Source organism: Protopterus annectens, chromosome 2.part2 (genome assembly GCF_019279795.1).
Source record: "Protopterus annectens isolate FY-2018-M chromosome 2.part2, PAN1.0, whole genome shotgun sequence".
In the NCBI taxonomy this organism is placed as follows: Eukaryota; Metazoa; Chordata; order Ceratodontiformes; family Protopteridae; genus Protopterus; species Protopterus annectens.
Window position 1 is genome coordinate 430951847 of NC_056730.1, and position 24841 is coordinate 430976687.

Below are 24841 nucleotides of genomic sequence, written 5' to 3' on the forward strand. Positions count from 1 at the left end.
ATTCCCTGTTAGTCTAATGACCCTTTCTGTGCTTGTTGTGTTTTTCGCCGTCGTTTTCTCCTCGGGCCTTGCTTTCTCCTTCGAGCCTGTTTAAATTAGAGGGATCTTCCTTTTTTCCCTACCTTTTCTCAGATAGCCGTTTAAGTTAGGGGCTGTCCCATCGGAGGAGTCACAGTTTAAGTTAAAGGCTCTCCCCCTTCTTTTCTTCTCCCCTTCAAACAAAAAAAAAAAAAAAAACTCAAAAAGTTCTTCCTTTTTTGGTGTTGGGCTACCTGTTACAGCCTGGTGGTGGTTAGTTGCTGTGTGCTGTTAGCTGATAGCTTTGTGGTTTTTTACAGTACTGTGAACATTTTTTTTCTCTAGTATTAACATGTCTAAAGAGTCAAATCCTCTGAGTTTAAAAAATGCGACTCGTGTGGCCAGAAAATGTCCCTTACGGACGGGTACACAAGTTGCATTTATTGTTTAGGGGCTGTTCACCTGCAGGACTCTTGTTCGATCTTTCATGCTTTCAGTTACTGAGTCCTGCAGGAGAGAAGAAATAAGCTAATTTTATGTGGCCTCCTGAAGAACCCTCAAGATTCTTTGTCTCAGGGTCCTCAGCCAGCTAAAGTGTCCGAGAAACACACCAAGCCATTGGTTCCGAGTTCGGAACAAACAAAAATCACTGAAAAGCCTACTGCTCTGTTGGTTCCCAGCATTGGCTCTGACAAAGCTAAGTCTCCGGCGGCTCCATTTGTGTCCTCGGAGCCAATCCAGACCCATAATAGATCAAGGTCTCCTTCTTTGGAGCCAGTACGCTCTGCTCCACAATCTCCTCTGCTGCAACCTGGAGCAGACAGTCACTGGTCCACTTCACTCTCCTCTCGGTCCTCCAGGCTTTCGGATCATGGCGTGGAGAGAGTGGTCAACAGGCTCGTCAAGTCATAGGCACTTGCTAAATTACTTTCAAGCCCAGCCCATAAGGAATTGGCTCCTTCGGCCCATCCAGTTTCTCCATTGGTCCTCCTCCAACTCTCTTGAGCTCGGAGCCAGAGTGCATGGAGGTCCTGGTGATGGAACCGTTGGCTCCAGTTTCTTCTCGTTTATCGGTTCTGACAACCACTCTGATCTCCTCGATGTCACAGTCCGTCGAGGGATCTGGGCACCGAAGCTCTCCCGCCGGCCCGAGGGGGGTAGTGGCATTGGACCCTTGTCTGACCCCGCTCTCCCTCTCGGAGCTTTGGAACAGGTGAGCTCAGCTCTCACATTGGACTCGGTGCCATCACTCCCAGTTCGCAGGAGATCTCCAGGCTGTTTGGAGCCGGCGGCTTCTTCAACTCGGGACCATAGCACCTTCAAGGTGATGAGGAGCGTGCTGTCTCCTGAGACTTCTCCAACCTCGGCTCCATTGGCTCCTTATCCCTCGGTGCCTGTGCCTGCCTTTGTCCCTCCTCCTGCCTCCAAGAGTAGGGAACCTGTGCCCCAAGCCGCCCCACTGGGCAACCCCACCTCTTCCGAAACCTCCCTCAAACATTCGGAGGAGGTCCCTCGGAAGAAAAATGTAAGAGGAAGCATCTAGACTCCCCTGAGTCTATCACTTCAGATACAGACGTGGATGAATCGGAAGGGTCCCCACGGTCCCCTTCTGAGGATGTCTCCTTTTCAGACATCTTGGAAATCCTTAGACAGGGGTGGCTGGAAGTCCCTAGCCCCTTCTGAGGACGAGTCTGTCTTCCTGGATGCATTTGGTTCCCGACCCTCCACCTCTTGGGTGTCTCCGTCTTTCGACCCACTTTTGTCTGTAGTGAGTCGAAAGGCATGGAGTGCCCCAGAGATCATGGAACCAGTTCCGAGGAGACCAAATAAATTTATTACTGCTCCCAAGGATAAGTCTTTCCTTTCCAAAGGGGTTACTGTTTATGCCATGGTGGTGGCAGCAGCCACTAAGAAGGAACTTTGGAAACTTCTTCATCTGTCCATCTGCCGAACAAAAAGTCTCATACGATGGACAGGTATGGGAAGTATTTGTTTTCTTCAGTGACCTTTACCCTCAGGTCGCTGAATTACTTGTTTCATGTCACATGACTTAAGAAGGATCTCCTGAAGGAGCTAGGAGATACCTTGCAAGATCCTACAGCTGAGGGAGTTGAGCACAGAGCAGCTTCCCAGTTTGCGACCTTGACCTCCGTGGTTAACTCCTCCATGAGGCTCATTTCTTATACAGCAGATGGAGCGAGTAGGGCAGCAGGTACCAGGGTACCTTTGCGGAGACACTTCTGGATGCGCCTTTGTCAGTTTGCGAAACATTTTAAGTGTTCATTTACCAACACCTCTTTCGATGGCTCGTCCTTGTTCGGGCCTCAGGTAAAAGAGACTCTCACCAGGTGTGAACAGGATGGCAAGACTGTCTCTGCCATAGGAGTCCATTTTTCCACTCCATCTAGACCCTATCCTAAAGGTCAGAAGAGTGGAAAGATGTGGTTCCAAACATCCCAGGGAGCTTCGCCTGACACACGTGGAGATTATTCCCCCATGGGCAGAGGGGGAAACAACAACGGAAGACACCACCCTCGCGGCAGAAAGGGGTCTGCAACAGCAGGGCAACAGAGATACTTTCTCTGCTAGGCCCTTCCAGCACCCCTGATGGAGGCCCGGCTGTCCACCTCTGGAGGCAGTCAGGGGCAGAGTATTACTGTACCCAGCAGCCTGGCAATCTGTCACGAGAGAAACATGGGTACTGTCGATAATATCCAGAGGTTACAAAATTCCATTTTCTCAGTCCCCCCTCAGAAGAAAAGCATTCTATCCCAGATGTTCCACCCAGTCTTTGGGATCATGCAATCCTAGAGGTTCAAAGATTGCTATAAAAAAGAGCCATCCAAGAAGTTCTCGCAGACCAAATCAGATCCGGAACTTACTCAAGGTTCTTGGATCTCAGCAAACTAAACCAATCAGTAAAAAAGACGAAGTTCTGGATAGTAACACTGCAGTCCAATCTTCCCTTCTTGGGTCAGGACAATTGGATGTGCTCCATAGATTTCCAGGATGCGTATTACCACATAAAAATGGATAGGCAATTCAGGAGATTCCTACGCTTCCAGCTGGGAGCCAGTCATTTTCAGTTCAGGGCCCTGCCCTTTGGTCTCACCACAGCCCCCAGGGTGTTCATCAAGTGTATGGCAGTGGTCACGGCTCACCTGAGGCGTCTAGGATTCCAGGTGTTTCCATATCTAGACGACTGGCTCCTCACTGCTACCACCAAGCATCAACTGATCAAAGCTTGGGACTACACAATCCAAACTTGTTCCCAGTTAGGCATCACCATAAACTATGAAAAGTCTGCCTTGTTGCCTTGTCAGTCTGTTACCTTTATAGGGGCAGACTTACATACAAGACGCATGATAGCAAAACTGCCTCAAGACAGGGTATCAACCATTCATCAGCAAGTTTCGTTTCACATAAAGAAGGCGAGAGCTCAGGCAAGAGAAGTTTTACAAGTCTTGGGCTCAATGGGCACCGCAATTATGCTAGTTCTGTTATCACGCTTCCACATGCAGATTCTGCAGTGGCTTCTTTTTGCTTAGTGGTCTTTCCAGGATTTGCCAATGTCTCACATGATCTTGATCACAGAATCTTGCATAAAGGACCTAGTATGGTGGCTTGTCTCCCTCCAGGTGACTCTGGCCAGACCCTTTCTAGATCCCCATCCTGTAGCCACAGTGACCACAGACGCTTCCCAGATAGGGTGGGGGGGTATTATCTGGGACAGACTGTCCAAGGAATGTGGCAACCTCATGAGTACCATTTGCACATCAGTGTTCTAGAGATAAGAGCGGTGCTTCTGGCATTGCAAGCACTTCAAGACTCTCTACCTACTGGGACCATTGCAATTCAGACAGACAATATGTCAGTGGTATGGTACATCAACAAGCAGGGTGGAAGCAGATTTTGCCCCTTGTGTCAGGAGGCGCTTTGAGTATGGCAATGGCGATGTCCTGCCAACATTTTTTGATTCTGACGCACATTCCCGGAAAATCCAACGTGATAGCGGACAGGCTCAGCAGGGCTATCCTCATGCCTCACAAGTAGTCCCTGAAGCAAGAAGTTGCAGACTTGATTTTCCGCAAATGGGGCCAACCATGCTGCAGTCTTTTTGCCACTCCCCTAAACAACAAATGCAGCAGCTACTTCACCCTGGTTCCCCCTCCAGGACAGTCACCCAGGGATGCCCTTGTTCATGATTGGCGTCCGGGACTACTATATGCCTTTCCACCTTTCCCTGTAATTCCAAAGGTACTTCATAAAGCAAAATCGCTGGGTTGCAAACTCATCCCCATTGCTCCTTACTGGCCTCGTCAGATATGGTTCTCATTTCATAGGTTCATAGATTGATACTAGGCTATCTGCCCTAGGGCATTTATAAGCCTAGCCAGAGTGTGTTTGGCTTTCGCCACCCTTTTAGATTAGTTGACTGTGCCTCTGTATAGTAGGTCACAGAAGATAGCCCTTTTAAGGTTAGTTTACTGTGCCTCTGTCTAGTAGGGACACAGAAGAGATCCCAGGGGTAAACCTACGATCTCCCATCCACTCGTCAAGATTTCTCTTGAAGAGGGTCATTGAGGGGCTCTGCCTAACATGGATTGGGATTTTTTTCAGAGTGAGGGGAGCCTCTGGGATATGAATCTGTCCCTCCAGCATGTCCTGTTTATTTCTGTGCTGAGGTTTAAGTCCCTGGAGCGTGTAGCTCTAAGGGATTTGGATTTCCTGAGGTGGAGCATGTCCATTAATTCTGGTTTGGACATGGCTTTATACGTCAGGCACAGATCGCCTCTGAGTAGGTGGTAAGCAACCGAGTAGAGCTAGAGTTTCTTTAGCCTAACTGCGTAGGGCATCTGTTTGAGTCCCTTGATCCTCTTGGTGAGGTACTTTTGGGGTCTTTCCAGTTGCTGCAGGTGTCGGGTAAGGTACATCCCAAATGGGGCATTGTATTCAATTACGGGCCTGATGAGTGATGAGTAGAGGGGCACAATGACCTCTCTTGATCTAGATGTGAACCCTTTCATGATAAGGTGGGCTATATAGAAGGTCTTTCTAACCACTTTGACAACGTGATTGTCAAAGGAGAGATTGCTATCTATGTGGGTCCCCAAATCCCTAATTACTTCTTCCGTACTTAATGGATTACCACCTATGTGGTAATTTGTGGGCACTTTGTTTTTCCCAAAGGGGATGACTATGCACTTTTTGGCATTTAGCTTTAGGCCATGGCTCTGGCACCAGTTTATCCATCTCTGTGAGACCCTTTTGGAGGATGCTTGTGTCAGTCAGCGAGTCGATTATGGCACCCAGTTTGCAGTCATCTGCGAACTTGGTCAGCCATAGTCCTATTCCTTCGAACACATTAATGCTGTACAGAAATATATCCTGCGTTTTCGTTTCAAGTGACTTCCTCAGATGAAGAAAACTGAATGCATACCTCAAGGGAACTTCACAAGAAAGGCTGTGAAGTTCACTTGAGGTATGCATTCAGTTTTCTTCATCTGAGGAAGTCACTTGAAACGAAAACGCAGGATATATTTCTGTACAGCGTTAATGTGTTCGAAGGAATGGGAGTCTCAGTGGAATAAAGTGTATTACGTATTACCAAGCATTTGAGCTTTCTTTTTCAATTGCTCCTTTGTATTTGTGTTAGCTGGACTGCTTAGAGCAATTGTTTTCCATTTGTTGACTTTATTTCAGCCATAGTCCTCCCATGTTAGCCTGTACCTCAGAGAAATATATACCAAACAAGAGAGGTCCCAGGACTGAGCCTTGTGGGACGCCACTTGTAACTGGTTTAGAGTCTGACATGGCACCTGCAATTCTGACCATGTGGGTTCTATCCCTGAGCCAGTTTGCAACCCATCTTGTGACATAGGGGTTGATATTTAAGCTGGTGAGCTTATTTATGATGCCCGAGTGGGGTATTGTGTCGAAGGCTTTTGCGAGGTCCAGGTAGGCTGTGTGGACTACTTTCTTTGCCATCATCTTCAACTGGAACCTTGGATACTGGACCCATTTCCGGACCTCCTGATGCATCATTCGGGCGGGCTTCATCCATCCCTCCAAACTCTCAAGCTGACTGCTTGGTTCCTCCACTTCCAGTCTTAGCCAGGCTACCAAACATTTCTCCTGCTGTACAACACATCCTAGTGTCCTCCCACAAGCTGTTAACATAGGTATTCAGTAAACTATTTCTACCAGGAGGATTTACACTAGCAAATGGAAGAGGTTCTCTTATTGGGCGAAGAGCAATAACATTGATCCCTTCACTGCTCCTGTTCACAAGATTCTTGACTTACTGGCCAAAACCTTTGAAAAAGGGGCAGCTGCAGCTACTATTAGGATCCAACTTGCTGCCATCTCCAGTTTTCATGTAGGAGACTTGGGTTCTAACATTATGTCCCATACGTTGTGCAGGGCATTCTTATGAGGTATAACACTTTTACTGCGCTCGGTAAGAGAACCACTCCCCCACCCACCCCCCACCCAGGACCTACACTTGGTTTTAGCTTCTATGGTTCTGACACCTTTTAAACCAGCAGCATCTTGCCCCTTGAAATTTCTATCTTGGAAAACCCTGTTCTTGGTTGCTATAACCTCAGCTAGACGGGTTTCTGAATTGCATGCTTTGTTTATTCGTCCACCGTATCTCATTTTTCACAAAGATAGAGTCTCTGTTAGGACCAAGCCTTCCTTCTTGCCAAAGGTATGTTCAAAGTATAACTTAAATCAGTCCATTGAACTTCCTGTGTTCTTCTCCAATTACCGCAACAAGGCAGAGTATAGACTACACCAACTGGATGTTCATAGACAATTACGTTTTTATTTACACAGGATCAAAGACCTCAGAAAATAGATAGCCACCTCTGTTGCCTTCCAAGCTAAATTGCCTTTAGATTCAATCTGTGCAACAGCAACATGGGCAAATCCTCATACCTTTATCACTCATTACAAAGCGGATGTGGTCTCCCGGAATAGGGCATCCTTTGGTTCCACAGTCCTGAAGATTTTGTTCAATTGAGCCACCCAAGAACAAGGTGCTGGGGATGCGGTCCCAACCAGCAAGAAGAAGGCGAGATGGGACAACATAACATAAAGAAGTTAAGTAACTACCATAACGTTCCATGTTTGTTGTCCTTCATCTTGCCTTCATAGGTTCATAGGTTCATAGGTTCATACTTCTAGCTGCCTGCCCCGAGGCATTTACCTAGCTCATGCCCATTGTGGCTTTACGCCACCCCTTTAGGGAGGGATATATAACTATTATTGCTGTGTGCCTCCGTCGAAGACACTGAGGGTGACCCTGGGGTATATCTGCTATCTCCCATCCATTGGTCAAGATTTCTGAAGAAGGCCAGCGAGGGCAGCAGGTCACATGCTGTACCGACTTTGTTCCACAGCATAGGAGTCTTTGGGTGATGAACTGTCTCTCCAGCACGCCCCTACTCCCTATTAGCCGCCGTCTAGTCTCCCGTCGTGTCTCTGATGGCCTCTCTGATCTCTGTTGGATTTATAGGGGTGAAACATATTGACGGCCTCTCCAGCTGCTGCAAGTGTCGGGTCAGATACATTCAATAAGGGGGTGTACTCAATCATTGGTCTGATGAGGGATGATAAAGAAGACTATAACTTCCCCTAGATGAGATGAGAACCTTCATGATAAGTAGGCAATGTAGAAGGTCTTCCTAACTACTTTAGCTACATGGGTGTCAATGACAGACTACTACTAACTCCAATCCCTGATAAACCCTTCTGAAGGATATCTGTGTCAGATGTTTTCTACTATGGCTTCAGTTTTTTGCGTCATCTGCGAAACTTTGTCCAACCTCCTGCTCCTGTTTGTTGTACTTGTACTGAAAGATGCAGTAACAAGAGTGGGCCCACTGTGGGGACCCCACTGACCACAGACAGAACTTGTGACAGGCTTTGAGGCAACTCTGACAACTCTGACTCTGTCACTCTGTCAGTTTGTTTGCAACTCCATCTTGTGATGTATTGGTTAACATTTTAACATTTTCAATGATACCCGATTCAATGAAGTGGGTATTGTATCAAAAGTCAACCAAGTTTAAAAGGTGATGATCTGCCTTGAAAGCCAAACTGGTTGGATCCAAAGTCTGCTTGTCTGTAGGATCAGTAATCTTCACATCATTTTGAACTAGTTCTGAGCATATCTGGGAGTTTCCTCCTAGGTCTTTAATACATAGCAAGGAAGGCCCTTGATTGTCTTTTTTGAGTTAGCTATTTTTCTTTTTTGCTTTTTTGATGATTTTTTTAGAGAGGAGTTTTTTTTTACTTATAGTGATCAAGGGTGTCTTACCTTTTTTTAATTTTTGCTCTATCTTGTAGTAGCTTCCTCCTTTTGTTGTAGAGTTTGTTTATGGCTGGGGTTGAAGTTCTTTACTGTGGTCTTTTTATTTCAGGTGGGGTGGGATGATAGGTTTCTGTCACAGCACAGACATCGATGTTCTCATACTGAGAGGGCCTTTTTGAAGTATTTTTTGATTTAGGACTTCTGGCATTGGAGCAGCAGCACCCTTTTTTTTTTTTTTTTGTTTCTAGGGGTAGGTTTTTAGACTAGATTTCTTCTAAAAAGCCTTAAGGGGGTGGCAAGAGCCTTGCCTGCAAGCCTTCCTAGGTATCCGAATCCTGCCGTGACAGGTGCAAGCCCTGGCTTGTCCAGCATGTCAAGTCAGGCATGACATCCCAGGCAGACCCTTGAATGACACACTTGAATGACACCAGTGTTTAAGCCAATTATCAAAGCTCATCATCTTTGTGGCATATTGTGGCATCATTCTTGTTTCTGCTCATACTGCTCTGCAAGGTCAGTAGGCTTCACCTTGCCTTTCACCTCATCAGAGAGCTCCTCAAGGTCTCTTATGTAAGTCCAGTAGTACACTGTGACAGGTCGCCACACCGACTGACCCGGATTTGTGTGTCGCTGTGAGAGCTGTTGAGAGACCTGCTGAGTGCTAGATTCTAGTGGGAGATTAGCGTGCCCGGACTCCTCCGCCACTGTGACTGGTTACTCAGTGTGTCTGTGTGTCTGTGTCTGGAGTTGACAATGACCAGTGTGACTACCAAGGCCTTTTGTGTTCTGATTGTGTTTCACTTGTGTTGCTGTGGACTCTGAGTGTATGAGTGTCAGGTGTTGTGTTCTGAGGTGGTGTCAAGTAGAGATGATCTTTTTAGTTATAGGATCCTTATTGCGTCCCCCCCTCCTGGAGGTTCGAGCATTCCTTTATTGGTTACACTGGCTGAGTTTCCTGCTGACATACCAGGTTACTTAACCATGCATTGTTTTTTTCCATTTCCTAACTTCCTTGATGTATAAGAGCTTAGTAAAAGTTGTTTTTTACTATGTATGTATGTCTAGTGTGGGTTATTACAAACAAGATCTGGGTAGCTACCACTAGGCATGTTGGGATAAGGGGTAACCTCGAGCCAGTAAAAGGTCTTGAGCTGTAGTAAATCGGCCGAGTCGGAGCCGAGGATTGGCTCCGAACCCAACCGGCAAGAAGGAAGGCAAGATGAAGGACAACAAACATGGAACGTTATGCTGTGTACATAACTTCTTTTTTTTTTTTTTTTCTGGTGTATATGTGTGAAAGGAAGTAACTGTGATTCCTGTTCATGGTTATCCTGTTTATCTTGTTGTCAAGCTGGTGTCTACCAAGAAGTGTTCTACATAGGAGGAGGGTGCCTCACATTTTGGTGACCTCTTGGAGGCAGCTGATTATCATATGGGGTTATTAGACTACATTTGCTTCAGGAAAGGACAATTGTTACTCCAATGACCATGATGGCCACAATTAAAACACAGATTTGAATTTTGTCCCTGTGAATTTGTGATATTATTAAAATTCTGAGGAAATGGTCCTTGATTTTGAGAAAATCTAAATCTATTACGTCCCTGTATTTCTGGTAAACTGTTGGAGATGTAGGTTTAATAATATTTCTTGTCGCTCCCATTTTTCACGAATAAGGGTGTCTGCTAAATATTGAATCTAATTAACAAGTTTATGAAGCCCCAAACATGGCCAGGTTAAACAAACCTTTCTTAGCTGGTCTCAAATGGGGGATAATAAACCATTGACAAAAGCAGTTGAGAGACCACTTGCTGCCGGACCTTCAGTAGGTTCTGTATAACCTTAGAAGGCTTCAAAGATGTCTGTCATGTTCTGTAAGATTCAACTGACTCGTCCTTTCTTTGTGTGACTGCGTTTATCCAGGACCAGTTAGGTACCGGTGGATATACTGCAGTAATAGCTTGTAATAAGTGAGTCCTAGCTGCCTGAAAAGCCTCTACGTCTGTATGCTGAGGAATAGGATCCAATGTATTAGCATAGTCCCAAATATGTTTAAACAGATCAGGTGGAATGGATGTGTCCACCACTGCTCCGAGATCCTCTAAAGTAGGATTTTGCAACTGAACATGTCCTTTTAAGATTCTTGCATATTTTGCTGAATTTGTTCCTCTTTGATGGGAGAGAGTCCAAAATAGTTTGGAAATCAACAGCAAACTAAGGACGGACCACATTTATAGTGGAAGGTGCTGCTTCATCTCTCCTGTGCTCTGGGTTCGGGATTTGTCGTAGAGGATATAGGTGGGTGGTTGGAGTAATTCCCTTATCTCAGAGGAGGCATTAGAATCATCTTTATCTGGATTTAATTTATCAGGATCAAAATAACCATCCCCATCTAAAATTATTGGGAATTGAATAACAAATTTATGGGAATGTAGCTTTTGTCATCTAGAACGAGAAGATAGTACCCCCTTTGTACTTCACCTCAGGAAACTAATAAACATTTGAGGTAATTTAGACTGGGTACAGTCTGAAACAGAAGAAGAGTAAGAAGTTTTAGGTTGGTTAGAGGAAGGAGGAGACTGAGACGGTTAACTCGTGTGGCTAGTGGAGGTGGACAATCCAGAAGATTTCTTTTTTGGATATACAAATTATTATAGCCCCTGATGGCATTGAGACACAGATTTATACTAAATCCTGCAAGACCAACAACATTTTACATGCCAAGTGTATGCATCCAAAATCTCTAAAGAGGAATGTGCTAAAGGGGCAATTTTATAGATCTGCCCGGCTGCATACAAAGGACAGTTGTATGTATAAATCTTTTGAAGAAATTTCAAATAACTTTAAAGAAAAAGGCTATCCACAAGATGATATATCTGAGGCACAAGATGAGGTTGTCTCATTTAGGGACACTCTATCAAAACCCTACCTGAATTCAGAAGTGGGCCCTGTCAATAACAAGACTGGGAACTTGTTAGGTAAGGCAAGAATGTGCCTCACCTGCTCCAATAAGTCTTCTGCTGTATGCAATATTATTAAAAAACACTGGAAAATAATACGATCAGATGCTAAATGTAAGGAGACATTGGGTGAAGTGCCACAATTTACCTTTAAAAATCAGAAATGTCTAAAGAGACTGCTCTGTTATAAATCCAACAGTTGTGAATAATGGGAATTAACATTTAGGGAATGCAATTGCAGGGACCTTTCTTTGTCATAAATGTACCATGTGTTCTTATGTAAATAATGATCATATGTATGTATATCCTGTGACTGGACATGTCTATGAACGTAAGGCATATGCTGACTGTAATACAATGAATGTTGTGTATTTAGCTTCCTGTCAGCTCTGCAGAATGTTCTATGTGGGCAAGACTAATAGGTGTTTGAGAGATCGGCTATGTGAGCATCTTTACAGTATCCGGAGAAATGATAGTAAAAATGCCCTTGCAAAACATGTTACCCAGATGGGAAATAATCATTATTTTAAATTTTCAGTATTGGAGATTTGTCAGCCTAATGTAAGAGGAGGTGATATAACAACTAGGACTGAATGTCAAGAGGTGAAATGGACGAAGTTCTTCGTGTTTCACTGTTGCAGTCATTACATTTGGGTAATCCTGCTGGCAGGTTGCCCTCAGCCGGCCTTAATTCCAAAGTCTTGGGTCCTGCGACGGCTGCTGTCGCCCCTTCCCTGACGTCAGGTCGTCAGGGGTATAAAAGAAGCAGCCAACGCCATTTTCTTCAGTTTTTCTTGCTGCGCGGTGCCCGAAGCAGAAGCAGTTCGTAAGTGCTGGTCGGCTGACTCCTGAGATTTTAGTGTTTGAGTTTCAGAGCCGAAGTCTTCAATAAAGCTAAGTACCCCGTTGGGGAAACTTTTTTCTTGCTCCAGACCAATGTCAGAAAAAGTTAATAATTATATTTCTTGTGGAAAGCAAATACCTCATAAGGATTTTCATTCTTACTGTATTCCTTGCCTAGGCCCTGATCACAACGTTACTGGTTGTCGGTTTTGTGCTAGATTTAATCAACACACTATTAAGCGTTGGTATGATTTTGCTTTAAAGTTTTTTGGACGCCGGTTTAATTATCCTGAAATGTCATCGGATAGCCATCCAGCTACCGGAGTTTACAAAAAACGCAAAGAAAAGGATAGAGAAAAACAACCGAGGCTCAAAACCGACGACGAAGCTTCTCCCAAGCCAGTTGCTGGTTCTCAGTGAGGCACTATCGCAGCCCCTGATGCCCGCTACTTTAGAGTCGCAGGCCGCTACCGACTCCCACGTGGAGTCGGCCATGCCGCTGGATACTCAAGGTATTGGAGCCTCGGACGCTAATCCCTCAGATGGGTCCGGAGCCGCTGAACAGGTACCGGCTTGTAAGGGTGTATTCAGACCTAAACATTTTTACATTAAAACGACTTCAGCTACAAAGGCAAAGACTAAAGCACCTTCTAAAGCAAGGAAACAAATTCAAGAGCCACGTGGACAGGCCTCTATGTCCAAAAAACAGATGCTCAAAATGGCCGAAGACTTGATTACCTTGATCAGGGGTTCCCATCCCCTTCCTGATAAGAGACCTAGGCAAGACACTGACTATGAATCTTCAGATCAGGTTTCTATTTCTTCTGATTCCTCTTCTGATCAGGAATATTCTCTTCCCCCCTATGAGGATTCTGATGCTGAACAATCTATACCTTCAGCATCTCCTCCTGAGGACTATTCCTTTGGGGAAACCTTGCATACCATGAGGGAGCATTTGCACTGGGAAAGCCAGGAATTTTCAGAATCTAAAAAGAGGCTCAGGGATTTTCTTTTACTACCTCAGCACAGGCCTCTAGACATTCCACCTGTTAGACATTGTAGATGTGTTTTCGGAGTCTAGTCTGACCCCTGACTCCTTACCCCCAGCTCCTGTTAAGCCTGACAGATATTACAGGGTTCCTGACTCACACAAATTTCTTTTTAAAAACCCTGATGCCGACCCAGAAACTATTTCACAGGGTCCAAATGGAGTTAAGGCTTCCACTGCAAAAAAACAAAACCCCTCTGACAGAGAGATTCAAGGACAATGGATAGATGGGGGAAAAAGTTTACACATCTGCAACTTTGGCTATAAGGGCCTTAAACTGTCAATTTCATATGCTTAAGTATCAGCAACATGTCATGGGATTGCTTAAACAGAAAATGTTAAATTCTGAATGTGCAGAAAACAAGGAAATGCAGGAGTTATTGCATACAGCAGAACAAGTTGGAAAACATACTTTGCAATGTGGTTTTGATTCTTTGGAGGCCTCCTGCAGAGCCACAGTTACGGGTTCTGTAATTAGGAGGCATGCTTGGTTAAAGGAACAAAATCTGCCTGATCATGTTAAAGTTAAATTACTAGATGCACCTTTACAGCATGATACTTTGTTTGGTGTTAAGGCAGAAGAGGTGTTAAAGAAAATGGAGGACAAAGCTAAATCTATGCAAACTGTCAAAGTTTGTTTTACAAGCACAGCCACCTAGGTTTAGTAGACACTGGCCTACAAAAAATTGGTCCTTTCCTGTGTCAGACAGACCTCAAAGGGGCAGATCCTAGGCGCAAGGTTCTTATAGGCCCAAGCAATGGGGTGCTTCTACCTCCAAAGTTGGAGAAGATACATCACAAACATACAGAAAACAGTCCCATTGACTTCCCCCTGCCTGCACCAAACACTTATCTTCTGGCAGCATGCTTAGTGGGAAAATTAGCACTTTTTCTCAAAATTGCCGCATCATAACCCAGGACAAGTGGGTTCTAAACATAGTGTCACAAGGCTACAAGTTCCATTTCCATACTCTGCCAAAGGCAAACGGCTGGCCAGATCTGCCAAAAAATCAATGGGCAGAGGCACGAAAACAAGTCTCATCCCTCATGGATATGGAGGCCATTCAACAAGTACCAGAGCAAGAGCAGGGACAAGGATTTTACTCAAGACTGTTCTTGGTACCCAGAAAGGACAAGGCCTGGAGGCCAATACTGGACCTATCTATTCTGAACACTTTCCTGGATATTCCAAAATTCAAAATGTTGACTTTGCAGCAGCTTCTGCCCATGCTGGGCAAGAATGCTTGGCTTGTGACTTTAGACCTAAAGGAGGAATACCTGCATGTTTCAATCAGACAATCATGCAGAAGATACCTAAGATTCAAGGCTGGTTCAATGCATTACCAATTCTCTGCACTGCCCTTTGGCTTATTTACTGCGCCCAGGGTCTTTACAAAGTGCCTGGCACCAGTAATTGCATTCTGCAGACAAAGAGGAATACAAATATATCCTTACTTGGATGACTGTCTCATTCAAGCAGAGAACAAGGACTTTCTTCTTCAACATCTGACATTTGTGAAAAGACTTCTAACATGCCAAGGGTACACAGTCAACAAAAAGAAATCAAAACTAGTACCCTCACAAGAGATAACATTCCTGGGTGCAAGCTTGAATACAACTGCCCAGATGGTTTATCTCACGCCAGACAAACAAAGGCAACTGACTACCTACTTCAAAATGTTGGCAACAAAGGCCCAGTTATCTGCAAGAAAAATTCTGCAGGCTTTGGGCTTCATGGTATCCTGCATCCTACTAATTCCATATGCAAGACTGCATATGAGGAAACTTCAATGGTACCTAAAAAGTGTTTGGACTCAACATTGCCACAGCCTGGAAACAGTCATCACTCTCATTCCCTGCCTGCAACAGGATTTTCGCTGGTGGGCAAAGGCTTGTCGCCAAAACAAGGGACAGCCATTCACATTATTGGGAGGGTGGCCTAATGGTTAAGGTACTTGCCTTACAAACACAAGGTGCAGGCTTTGAGTCTCACAAGGGATAATTGGCTAGGCTTAAAATGGCTTGCAAAGGCAGTTAGCTTAGTACTAATCTATGAGCCTATTTATTTATTCCTGTATATATTTATAATATTTATTTATCTATTTATTCATTTATATATGAATGATGAATAGTATATGTAAAGTATTTGCATACTACATTGTCTAGTTTTTGCAATGATTAATTAAACACTTACCTTTAACAGTTTATACACATTTGTATTGATATGTTAAGATAAATTAAAATTATATTCATATTTATACATAATTAAATTTATATATGTTTTTTATATTCATATTCATAAGGACTTATTATAACAATATATATTTATTTATTTATTTATTTAATATTTAATCCTACAGACAAAATATCAATTATTTATTCGATTGCATCATTATTTGATGCCTTCATATACATTTTATTATATGTTTAAAAGCTATATATTTTACACTTTATATTTCATATCTTGTTAGATTTACACTGTTCAATTTTTAAATTTTTAAATATTTATGAGTAATATTAAATTCGCTATCTTCATTATAATAACTGAGCCCACCGCTACACCTATGAATTTATTAAAGATTAACAAACAAACCTGGAAGATTTATTGCTATCATAGCACATTTATATTTTATCTTAGAAGATATCCATTCATTAATCTTTACATAAAAAATGTTTATACATGTCATTATTGATCCTGCTTTGAATTCAATATATTTTTTATAAGTGCTTATTTGTTGTTATTATATGTATTTATTGTGCTTTTCTACATTTAGATGTGGTGATTTAGTTATTTATTCATTTATGGAACACTCGCTGTCAGCGTCAATTCTTAGTGTTGACAACCAGCTGGAGAATGGTTCATGAACAGTTTTGCTCTTTTAAAAATCTTGGGTCTTTCTCTGAACAGCACGTACCAACCCAAAACTTTTTAATTAATTTTCTAATTGAAAAATTGAATGATTTGTTTGTTTCAATTTGGCGCCTTTTCTTCATTTGTCTGTATAAATAGATGCTCTGAATTTTATATGTACTGTCTGATGAAGCGTAGTGGTGACTACGCGAAAGCGCTTACAATAAACGTTCTTTGGTGTCCGTATACTGGATTGCTTATTGGAAAAGTGAAGTTACTGTTTTTGACTTGTCGACTTGTTCATGCTAATTTATGTGAACTTTGAGTCTTGCTTGGACATATTAAGAGTTTATACAACTTCGTGGTGAGAGAGCCTGGTCATTCTCCTCAAAGGCAGTTAGCTTAGTACTAATCTATGAACCTATGAACCTCCAGCCAGGCAGACACTAATAACGGATGCATCAGACTATGCCTGTGGACCCCACATGGCAGGAAGATGCATTCAGGGCACATGGTCCTCAAACCAAATGCATCTACATATCAATCAGAAAGAGATGTTAGCTGTTTGCCCTGACAGCCTTCAAGGACCTACTTCATCCGGGACAACTACTGATAAAGACAGACAACACCATGGTCATGTGGTATATAAACAAGCAGGGGGGCACACATTCTTACCCCCTTTGCAGACTAGCCATCACCTTGTGGGACACAGCTTTGACTTACCAAGTACATCTGCAGGCACAATTCCTGCCAGGAAAGGAAAATACTCTGGCAGATGAACTAAGCAGAAACCTCAAGGATCCCCACGAGTGGAAGCTGGATCCACAAGTCTTCAGCATGATAACAAGGAAATGGGGATGCCCAGAAATAGATCTATTTGCCTCCCCTCTCAATTACCAACTAAAAAGATTCTGCACAAGGACTTATCACAGATAAGCATGGAAAGTGGACGCCCTATCTTTCAGCTGGAAAAAAACTATCAGTATATAGGTTCATAGGTTAGCACTAGGCTAACTACCCTTGTGGGCCATTTCAAGCTTAGCCAATTACCCCATGTGAGAATCAAACCCTGCAACTTGTGTTCATAAGGTAAACACCTTAACCATTATGCCATCCTCCCACCCATGCCTTTCCGCCACTGCCTCTCCTCCCCAAGGTGCTCCTAAAGGTCAGACAGGAGAAGCCAAAGATGATACTGATTGCCCCAGACTGGCCACACCAGTACTTTTATCCAATACTAAGAAACTTATCTCTATGCCCAGCTTGGACCTTACCTCAAATACCTCAACTACTGTCCCAGCAAAGCAATCAGATCATGCACAGCCAACTCAGGACATTAAACTTGGCAGCATGACGGATAATGTAGTCATACAAAAAACACCTCTCAGTAAAGCTGTAATGGATGTCATTCTGGAAGCCAGAAGGCCTAGTACTAGAAAGTCTTACGCTGGAAAATGGAAGAGATTCTGTGACTGGAACCAGGCACAAGGAACTGATACAGCGGTACCAAATATTCCTCAGATTTTGCAATACTTAACTGAGATGCTGGACAAAGGCCTATCTTTTTCAGCAATTAAAATTCATGCTTCTGCCATTTCGGCTCATTACAATACAGAGACACCACTTTTTTCTCACCCTTTATTAAGGCAGTACCTCAGAGGAGCCAAAAATTTAAGGCCCCCAAGGAGACTACCAATACCTGCATGGGACATCAACTATCTCTTGGAAAAGCTCACCCTGCCTCCTTTTGAGCCAGCTGCTACTGCTGATATGAAGGTTTTATCTTGGAAAACAGCTCTGCTCTTAGCAATTACTTCTGCAAGACGCGTTTCAGAGCTACAGGCACTCGTGGCTATGGAACCTTTCATCATTTTTCATCCAGACAAGGGTCTCCCTGAGGACAAACCCAACATTTATGCCTAAAGTAGTGTCCAGTGTGACTCTTAACCAAGCCACCCATCTGCCAACCTTTTACCCAAATCCACAGAACAAGGGGGAGAGAATTCTGCATTCTTTGGACGTACACAGACAGCTTAGATTCTACTTGGACAGAACCAAAGCTTTCAGGAAGACAGAGCAATTACTAGTGGCATATGGTGCAGGATCACAAGGAAAGCCCGTCTCAAAGCAGGCTATTTCTAAGTGGTTAGGCCACTGCATTCGTTTCTGCTACTTACACCATGGCAAGCCAGTGCCTAAGGGCATTAGGCTTCATTCCACCAGAGCTGCAGCCACCTCAGCAGCCTTTCCCAGGGGAGTACCAACCAGAGACATTTTAGAGGCGGCTACTTGGAGTTCAGTGCACACCTTTACAAAGCATTATCATCTGCCACTCTACTCTAAATCCAGGGCAGGCTTTGCCACTGCAGTTCTGCAGGGCCTCATAGCCGCTCCTACTGCTGTCTAGTTTCAGCCTCCCAACCATAGCTTTGGGACTCTACCCAAATGTAATGACTGCAACAGTGAAACATGAAGAACATAGTACAGTTGTGTACACTTACCATAAATGTAGATGTTCAAGTGTATTTACTGTTGCAGTTCAGGTTACCCACTCACCTTCCACCTTTTTTCTTTTGGATCTTATCTTTCCTTCTCTGATTTATACTACCTATGTGGTGTATTTGCTTATAGATGAAGGTAAAATTTATATTGGTGTATTTCTGAATATATATATATATATATATATATATATATATATATATATATATATATATATATATAAAGTTTGGCTACCCTTTTTGGGGGCATCTGACATCTGGGGCAAGAAAAACTGAAGAAAATGGTGTCGGCTGCTTCTTTTATACCCCTGACGACCTGACGAGGGTGACAGCAGCCGACACAGGACCCAAGACTTTGGAATTCAGGCCGGCTGAGGGCAGCCTGCCAGCAGGATTACCCAAATGTAATGACTGCAACAGTGAATACACTTGAACATCTACATTTATGGTAAGTGTACACAACTGTACTGTACTTTTACAAGCTACAGGGACCAAGGGGTTAAATGAGTTCATTCCCCTTAAACCTATTTTAAAGTCACATGATCTGCAGCACTAATTGCCTGTATTATTTAAATTGTAACTGCTATTACTGTGTAGATCTGAAGAAGTACTCTTTTATGTACAAAAGCGCTAATCTTTTATTTTATTTTATTTTATGTATTGAATCAGTGCGTTTTATTGGATTTATTACATTTTCTTGCACTACTGCAGTTTGGTTTACTTTGATGCAAAATATTTTTTCCTGCAACTGGACTTTGTTTCTTTACCTTGTTTTACTTTGTCAACCCAGAAGGTTGCCTTCCTTGAGAAGGTGGTGGAGTAGTAATCTCTGACGTGGAAGAAGAGCTAGCAGAATTTTGTTGGGGGGATGGTGGTGCATTATTAGGTGGCGATGGTACAGTGGGCAAAACTAAGCAGTCATCAGACGACTCGCTAAGACTGAAAGCTCCAAAGAGAGATGCAGTTGTGAACTGACACTACAGAAAATACACTAGACAGAAAACTGTCAAAGGGCCCAGTAGAGCGATTTGCTATAGCAGCAGCTTCAGGCAGTTCTAAAAAAATCAGAGTCTTTAAGGCACCATATGTTAAGGTTTAAACGTAATAAAATAAAGTTCAGTCATTGGCAGATTAAAATATAATTTATTAAAAGAAATAACACACACGTGGGAGACTGTACTCAGAAAGTTATGTCTCTCTGAACAAAAGAATTCATAATCTTTTATAGGAAAAGTAACAAAGCAGTAAACTTTATCACTCATACCACTGCTAGCATCCAATAAAAAAATGCTAACTAATACATTTCGTAATGCAGTTTATTTTTCAGACCATTACTAAATATCTAATAGAAATACGTCAAGTTTAGTAAAAATAGATGTGCAACTTATCTACATTTCAACTTAGTATGGAATAAGTTTCTTTTTGCCTTGTGATTTAGAAAGAATACTGCCTTAGGCTTAGGAAGTGAAACTTAACATTCTGTACTTTTCCATGTTTCCACTTATGCTGTTGCAACACACACACTAAACTTCTAGAACACGTGCAATTTCATTTTTACATTTTACAACTTGTTACTGTTATATGTTATATCTTTTGTGCAGCAACTTAAGTTCTTATTCATTATGTCCTTAAATAGCTCTGTACACAGACCACACATTATTGCTTATGAACGAGGATGCTGGATTTAAATTCTCTTTTCACTTAAATTTAATGTGTTTCTGTAGTGTACAATAGCATGTATTGTACATTTCCAAAATTTATGGAATCCCCTTTTGTTTTAGGTTCTGGAACTCTCAGGGCAAAATTTGACATTTCGGATGGACCTAGTAAGCCAGCAACACTTGCTGTACAGTTTGTAAGTGAAGGCAGCACCCTTTCAGGAGTGGACATGGAACTTGTAGGGACTGGATATAGACTTTCATTACTGAAGAAAAGATTTGCTTCTGGTAAGATGTTACAGATAAAATGCTTGTCTTTCACATTGCAAACTAGTTTTGCCTTTATTGTCTAAAACATTGTTAGTTTCAGCTAAGATGTCCACAGAGAAAACTGTAGCATTTATTCTTGCTGACTCCAGCAGTGAGGAAGACTTTGGTATTCTTTGCATATTAGAAGCCAGCAGTACTGGTAATTGCATGGTACACCGTGATAGCTTAGTGTTAAGATCTCTGCCTCCCAGCTTTGAAATCTGGGTTCAGTATACATACTGACCTGTCAGTATGTATATTGAAGCTTGCATGTTCTCAAAGAATTCTCTGGGAGGAAAGAGACAAACTCGTATCTTAGAATTCCTAGCTAATAATATTAGAAAAGAGCTGCCGCAAACAAGAAAATTCAGTGGTTAGAATTTATATGAATTTCAGCATGTTCAGATTGGATGTTTGTCAGTGCTGCTTCATGATTGTAGCAACAGAGAAGCCAGTTTGGTTTTTGCTTTCATGGTGTGTTGTGTTTTTGCATGTTAAGATAAAAATGTCAGGAAAACAAAAAAACTCAAAAAAATTTTTTCTACAAAGCGGAGTAACAAAAGTGTCACTTGCAGTATTATTACCCCATTCTTTTCCCTGGTCTTGCTATTCAACTACACTAGATTGTGGGACTTAATTTGCTTGCAGTAGCAGCACTCTGTGTTGTGGGAAGGCTGTAATTTACACTGGCAACAGTAACCCCCCCCCCAGTCCACTTCTCTAACTACCCACTCAGGGGATTACTGCATATACAGAACTGTTTATTACTTGTGTGTGATAAGTATGTTAATATTTTGGATTCCAAGATGGTCACTGACAACTAGACATGCACTAGGCTGCTGCTCTATAATTCAAAACAGTAAATGGCCTTCTAGCCATATCATCGCTCGTGTAATTCTACAGTTCTGCATAAATCCGGAGGCTACACCACTTAAGAAATAAGTAAATACCCTTATTTCAAGATATAAGATAAAACAAAGACTTAAAAAGTACCTTCTGAAGTAGCAGGGAATTTGGGACTGCATCCTTGTGGCAAGGCCTCTCCAAGTAATTGTGCCTGAAAAGTGTATTGTACAAGAATAAAAGTCAATCCAGAATGTCTAACACACAGGACTTAAGTAAAGGACAAATGGAAATACAAACTACTAAAATGAAGTTATCCACTATTGTGACCCCAGGAAAAGACACAGCAATCAAGAGGCAAAAAATGGCTAAGACACAAGAACCTACTAAAATAACTCTAAGATCAAAAAACGACAATACATATACAGGTGAAGACATACAAACTGCCTTATAACCTCTACAAAATGATATACATGCCATATCTGAAAAGCCAAGCATGACTGGCACAAACATTGAACAGATTGCGACTAGATTAACATTAAATGAAACCAAAACCGAAGAAAATGCAACAGAAATTAAAGCCTTAAAGACTAAAATAAAAACTAACGAACAGGCCATAAAAGAACTACAGTTAAAACTAATAGACCTAGAAGCAAGGAGCCGAAGAAACAACATTATTATAAGAGGAGTGCCAGAAGCATCTGACCAAACTCAACTGAATGCCTTAATCAAAGAAATCGTCGAAGACAAGAATATAGTAAAAGAAATTACCATAGAGCGAGCTCATATAGCTATCAGGAAATCTCAAGATGAATCAAACCCAAGACAAATTTACGTGAAATTACTTAATGCTGCACACACCTCTATGATTCTAATGTCAGCTAAACAAAAAATAAACTTGACATGGAGAGGGCACAAGATAAGCATAACTCAGGATATTCCCCTTCCCATTAAGCAGGATCGCCAAGCATTAGCACCATTCTGTTCTTACTTAAAAAAAAAAATGTTCATTTCCAAATTAGGTACCCAGCGAAACTCTCCTTCAGCTATAACGAACAGAAATACTCAATACAAAGTAAGCTAGAGGCAAAGAACACTTTCACTAAATTGTTCGGTGAATCTCCAGAGGAAAATAAATAACTCGACTCTGCAACCAGTAAGCAAATGCTACTAGTTAACATATAACATGAGCCTTCAAAGGCAAGGCAGCATTAGCATAAACACTAAAGACTTTAAATCAGCTTCCATTGGTTAACAAAACTTGTACAGAGTTAACCTAGAATGTCAGTACAAACCTCCAAGGTAACAGTCAACTCCCCTAAACAGGTTAAAGCATCTACTAAGACAAATATCCCCTGTTAAGAAAAGTTATCTACACAAAATGTCACAACCGGACTATTCATCCATAACGGCTGCACTAAACTGACAACTGATATCTGAAAATAAAAGAATACTGCTTATACTAAAAGAAAGTCCCATCTGACATATTAATAGATACGCCGACGGCTGTCAGCACAACAATTCAACCAGAAAACGACCGCTGTTAGCATAGGTATTCAGTAAACTATTTCTAAATGCTTGAAGAAAATAAAATAAAGAGAAAGTGTTATTAACAAGCCTAAGACTTACCGTGTTTGCTGGCCATGAGAACCGTTTGGTAGACCGCAGGGCAGGAAGTAACTTTCTTTCAAACCTGGACAGAGGTTGGAGGTTAAAGGCAACTTCCTTGAGAGAGTATACTAGCAAAGCATTACTGGGAGCTGCAAAGATTGTCAATCAGCCAAATAACCAACCGGGATCTACTGAACTCAGGAACCTAATTCAAAATAAATGGACAAGATCTGCAAGGCTGCAAAATACAACAATTAAGGTAACAAAACAAGAAAAACTTGTATAATACAATTCCTAAGGTCTGAACAAGTCGATCGAATAATCTAATCGTTTATAATAGAATCTGCCTCAGTGGGTGTTATCGTCACAAAAATCTTCCTGCACTGCATAAGGTGAACAGAAAAACTATGACTGTTGATACTGACTCCCCAGATAAAGAATACTGTCAGCTTATAAACTGTTTCTATTTTCTTTTCTTAAATACACTAAAGCCTTAATTTTGATGCAAGAAAAGTTAGCAGGACATTTATATTTAAACCTGTTCTTCAAATTGTTTTACAATAAAGGCCTTTATAGTATATCTAATCAGGTTGTTCAAGCAACTAATAGTAAGCTGGTCTGCTTGTATTGACAACTATAAAAATGTATATTAAGGAAGATGATATTTCCTTTCTCCATACACTTTAAAGTGAAACACTGTAATATGTATTCTATTAACAATCGTACAGTAAAGTGTTAAAACTTTCACAAAGAAGAAGGAAACCCAGCCAAGCTATCTCTTAGCAATACCAAAAAATAACTGAACTTTGGATTTGCAACTGATACATGTATTTGGCAAATACAAACACAATTTGGACTTAAGTATACATATAGTAAGGGGACAACACATCACTAGTAGGTGCATACATTAATATTTTTTTTTTGCAGGAAAATAAATAAGTAGAAGGTTCCAAGTTTAGAGAACCTGCACTCCTTCTGGGTACTTGTTTTCAACACGCTTGGGTTCTTGGATAGTATAAGTTACTACACTAAACTGATGGAATAAAATGTTTGGTATTTTAGTTACGGATAAGCCACCTAAGCCAAACTCTAAACAATTATATCCTTTTAAAATCCACATCACTGTATTAGTATGGAATATCCATACTTATGGATTACATCACTAAAATTCTGCAACCATACTTCAGGCTGGAAATTTTCATACTGGAGCAAGCAGTGTATGTCAGGAATATTTAGTGAAACTTGGAACGAAGTAAAGTTTTTTTTTAATATCTCCCTACACCTACAGTACATTAGGTTTTTCAATAATTACATTAACAGCAAATCAAAGACAAAACTTAATACCACACAATGTAAGGGAGATATGTGGGCATGCACTAAGGTAGGTGAGGATAAGTTGGATTTCATCCTAAGCGAAAGCATGTTACTAAGAAATCAGCTACATCATGTACATAAACACATAAGTTAAAAGTTTAAAGTTAATCTAAAGCCACACATAAATAAATCTGCAATAGTTGCACATAGTCATGCTCATAGTTGATACATGGAATGTAAAGGGGTTAGGTGATAGGAAAAGCAAATCTAACGTCATATTCCTACAAGAAACACAGCTTAACAAAGATCAATGGTTAAAAATATATTCCAGAAAATGGATCAAACAAATTATTTCATCAGGCGATAGTTATGCCTCAAAAGATACTGCCATAATAATTAAAGAATCCTTTCTTGAAAACATAACTAACAGTAATTTCGACACAAATGGAAGATGGTGCCTCTTCAGTAGTTCACATCAGCAGACAAAAAGTAATACCCTTTTCTTGAATATATATGACCTTTGTTCAAATCAGCAATCATTTATTAATGAAATTTATAATCTATTTCTTA

General features: G+C 41.7%; 1 protein-coding gene across 2 annotated transcripts in view; it reads left to right on the forward strand.

Annotated features, from left to right (window-relative positions):
- Positions 1 to 24841, forward strand: part of FCHO2 (FCH and mu domain containing endocytic adaptor 2) — a 4043518-nt gene that overhangs the window by 3790339 nt on the left and 228338 nt on the right. For both annotated transcript variants that reach the window (XM_044063938.1, XM_044063939.1), the window contains one exon: positions 20318 to 20482. In XM_044063938.1, coding sequence (XP_043919873.1) covers positions 20318 to 20482 — 165 coding nt within the window. The remainder of the gene's footprint in view (positions 1 to 20317; positions 20483 to 24841) is intronic.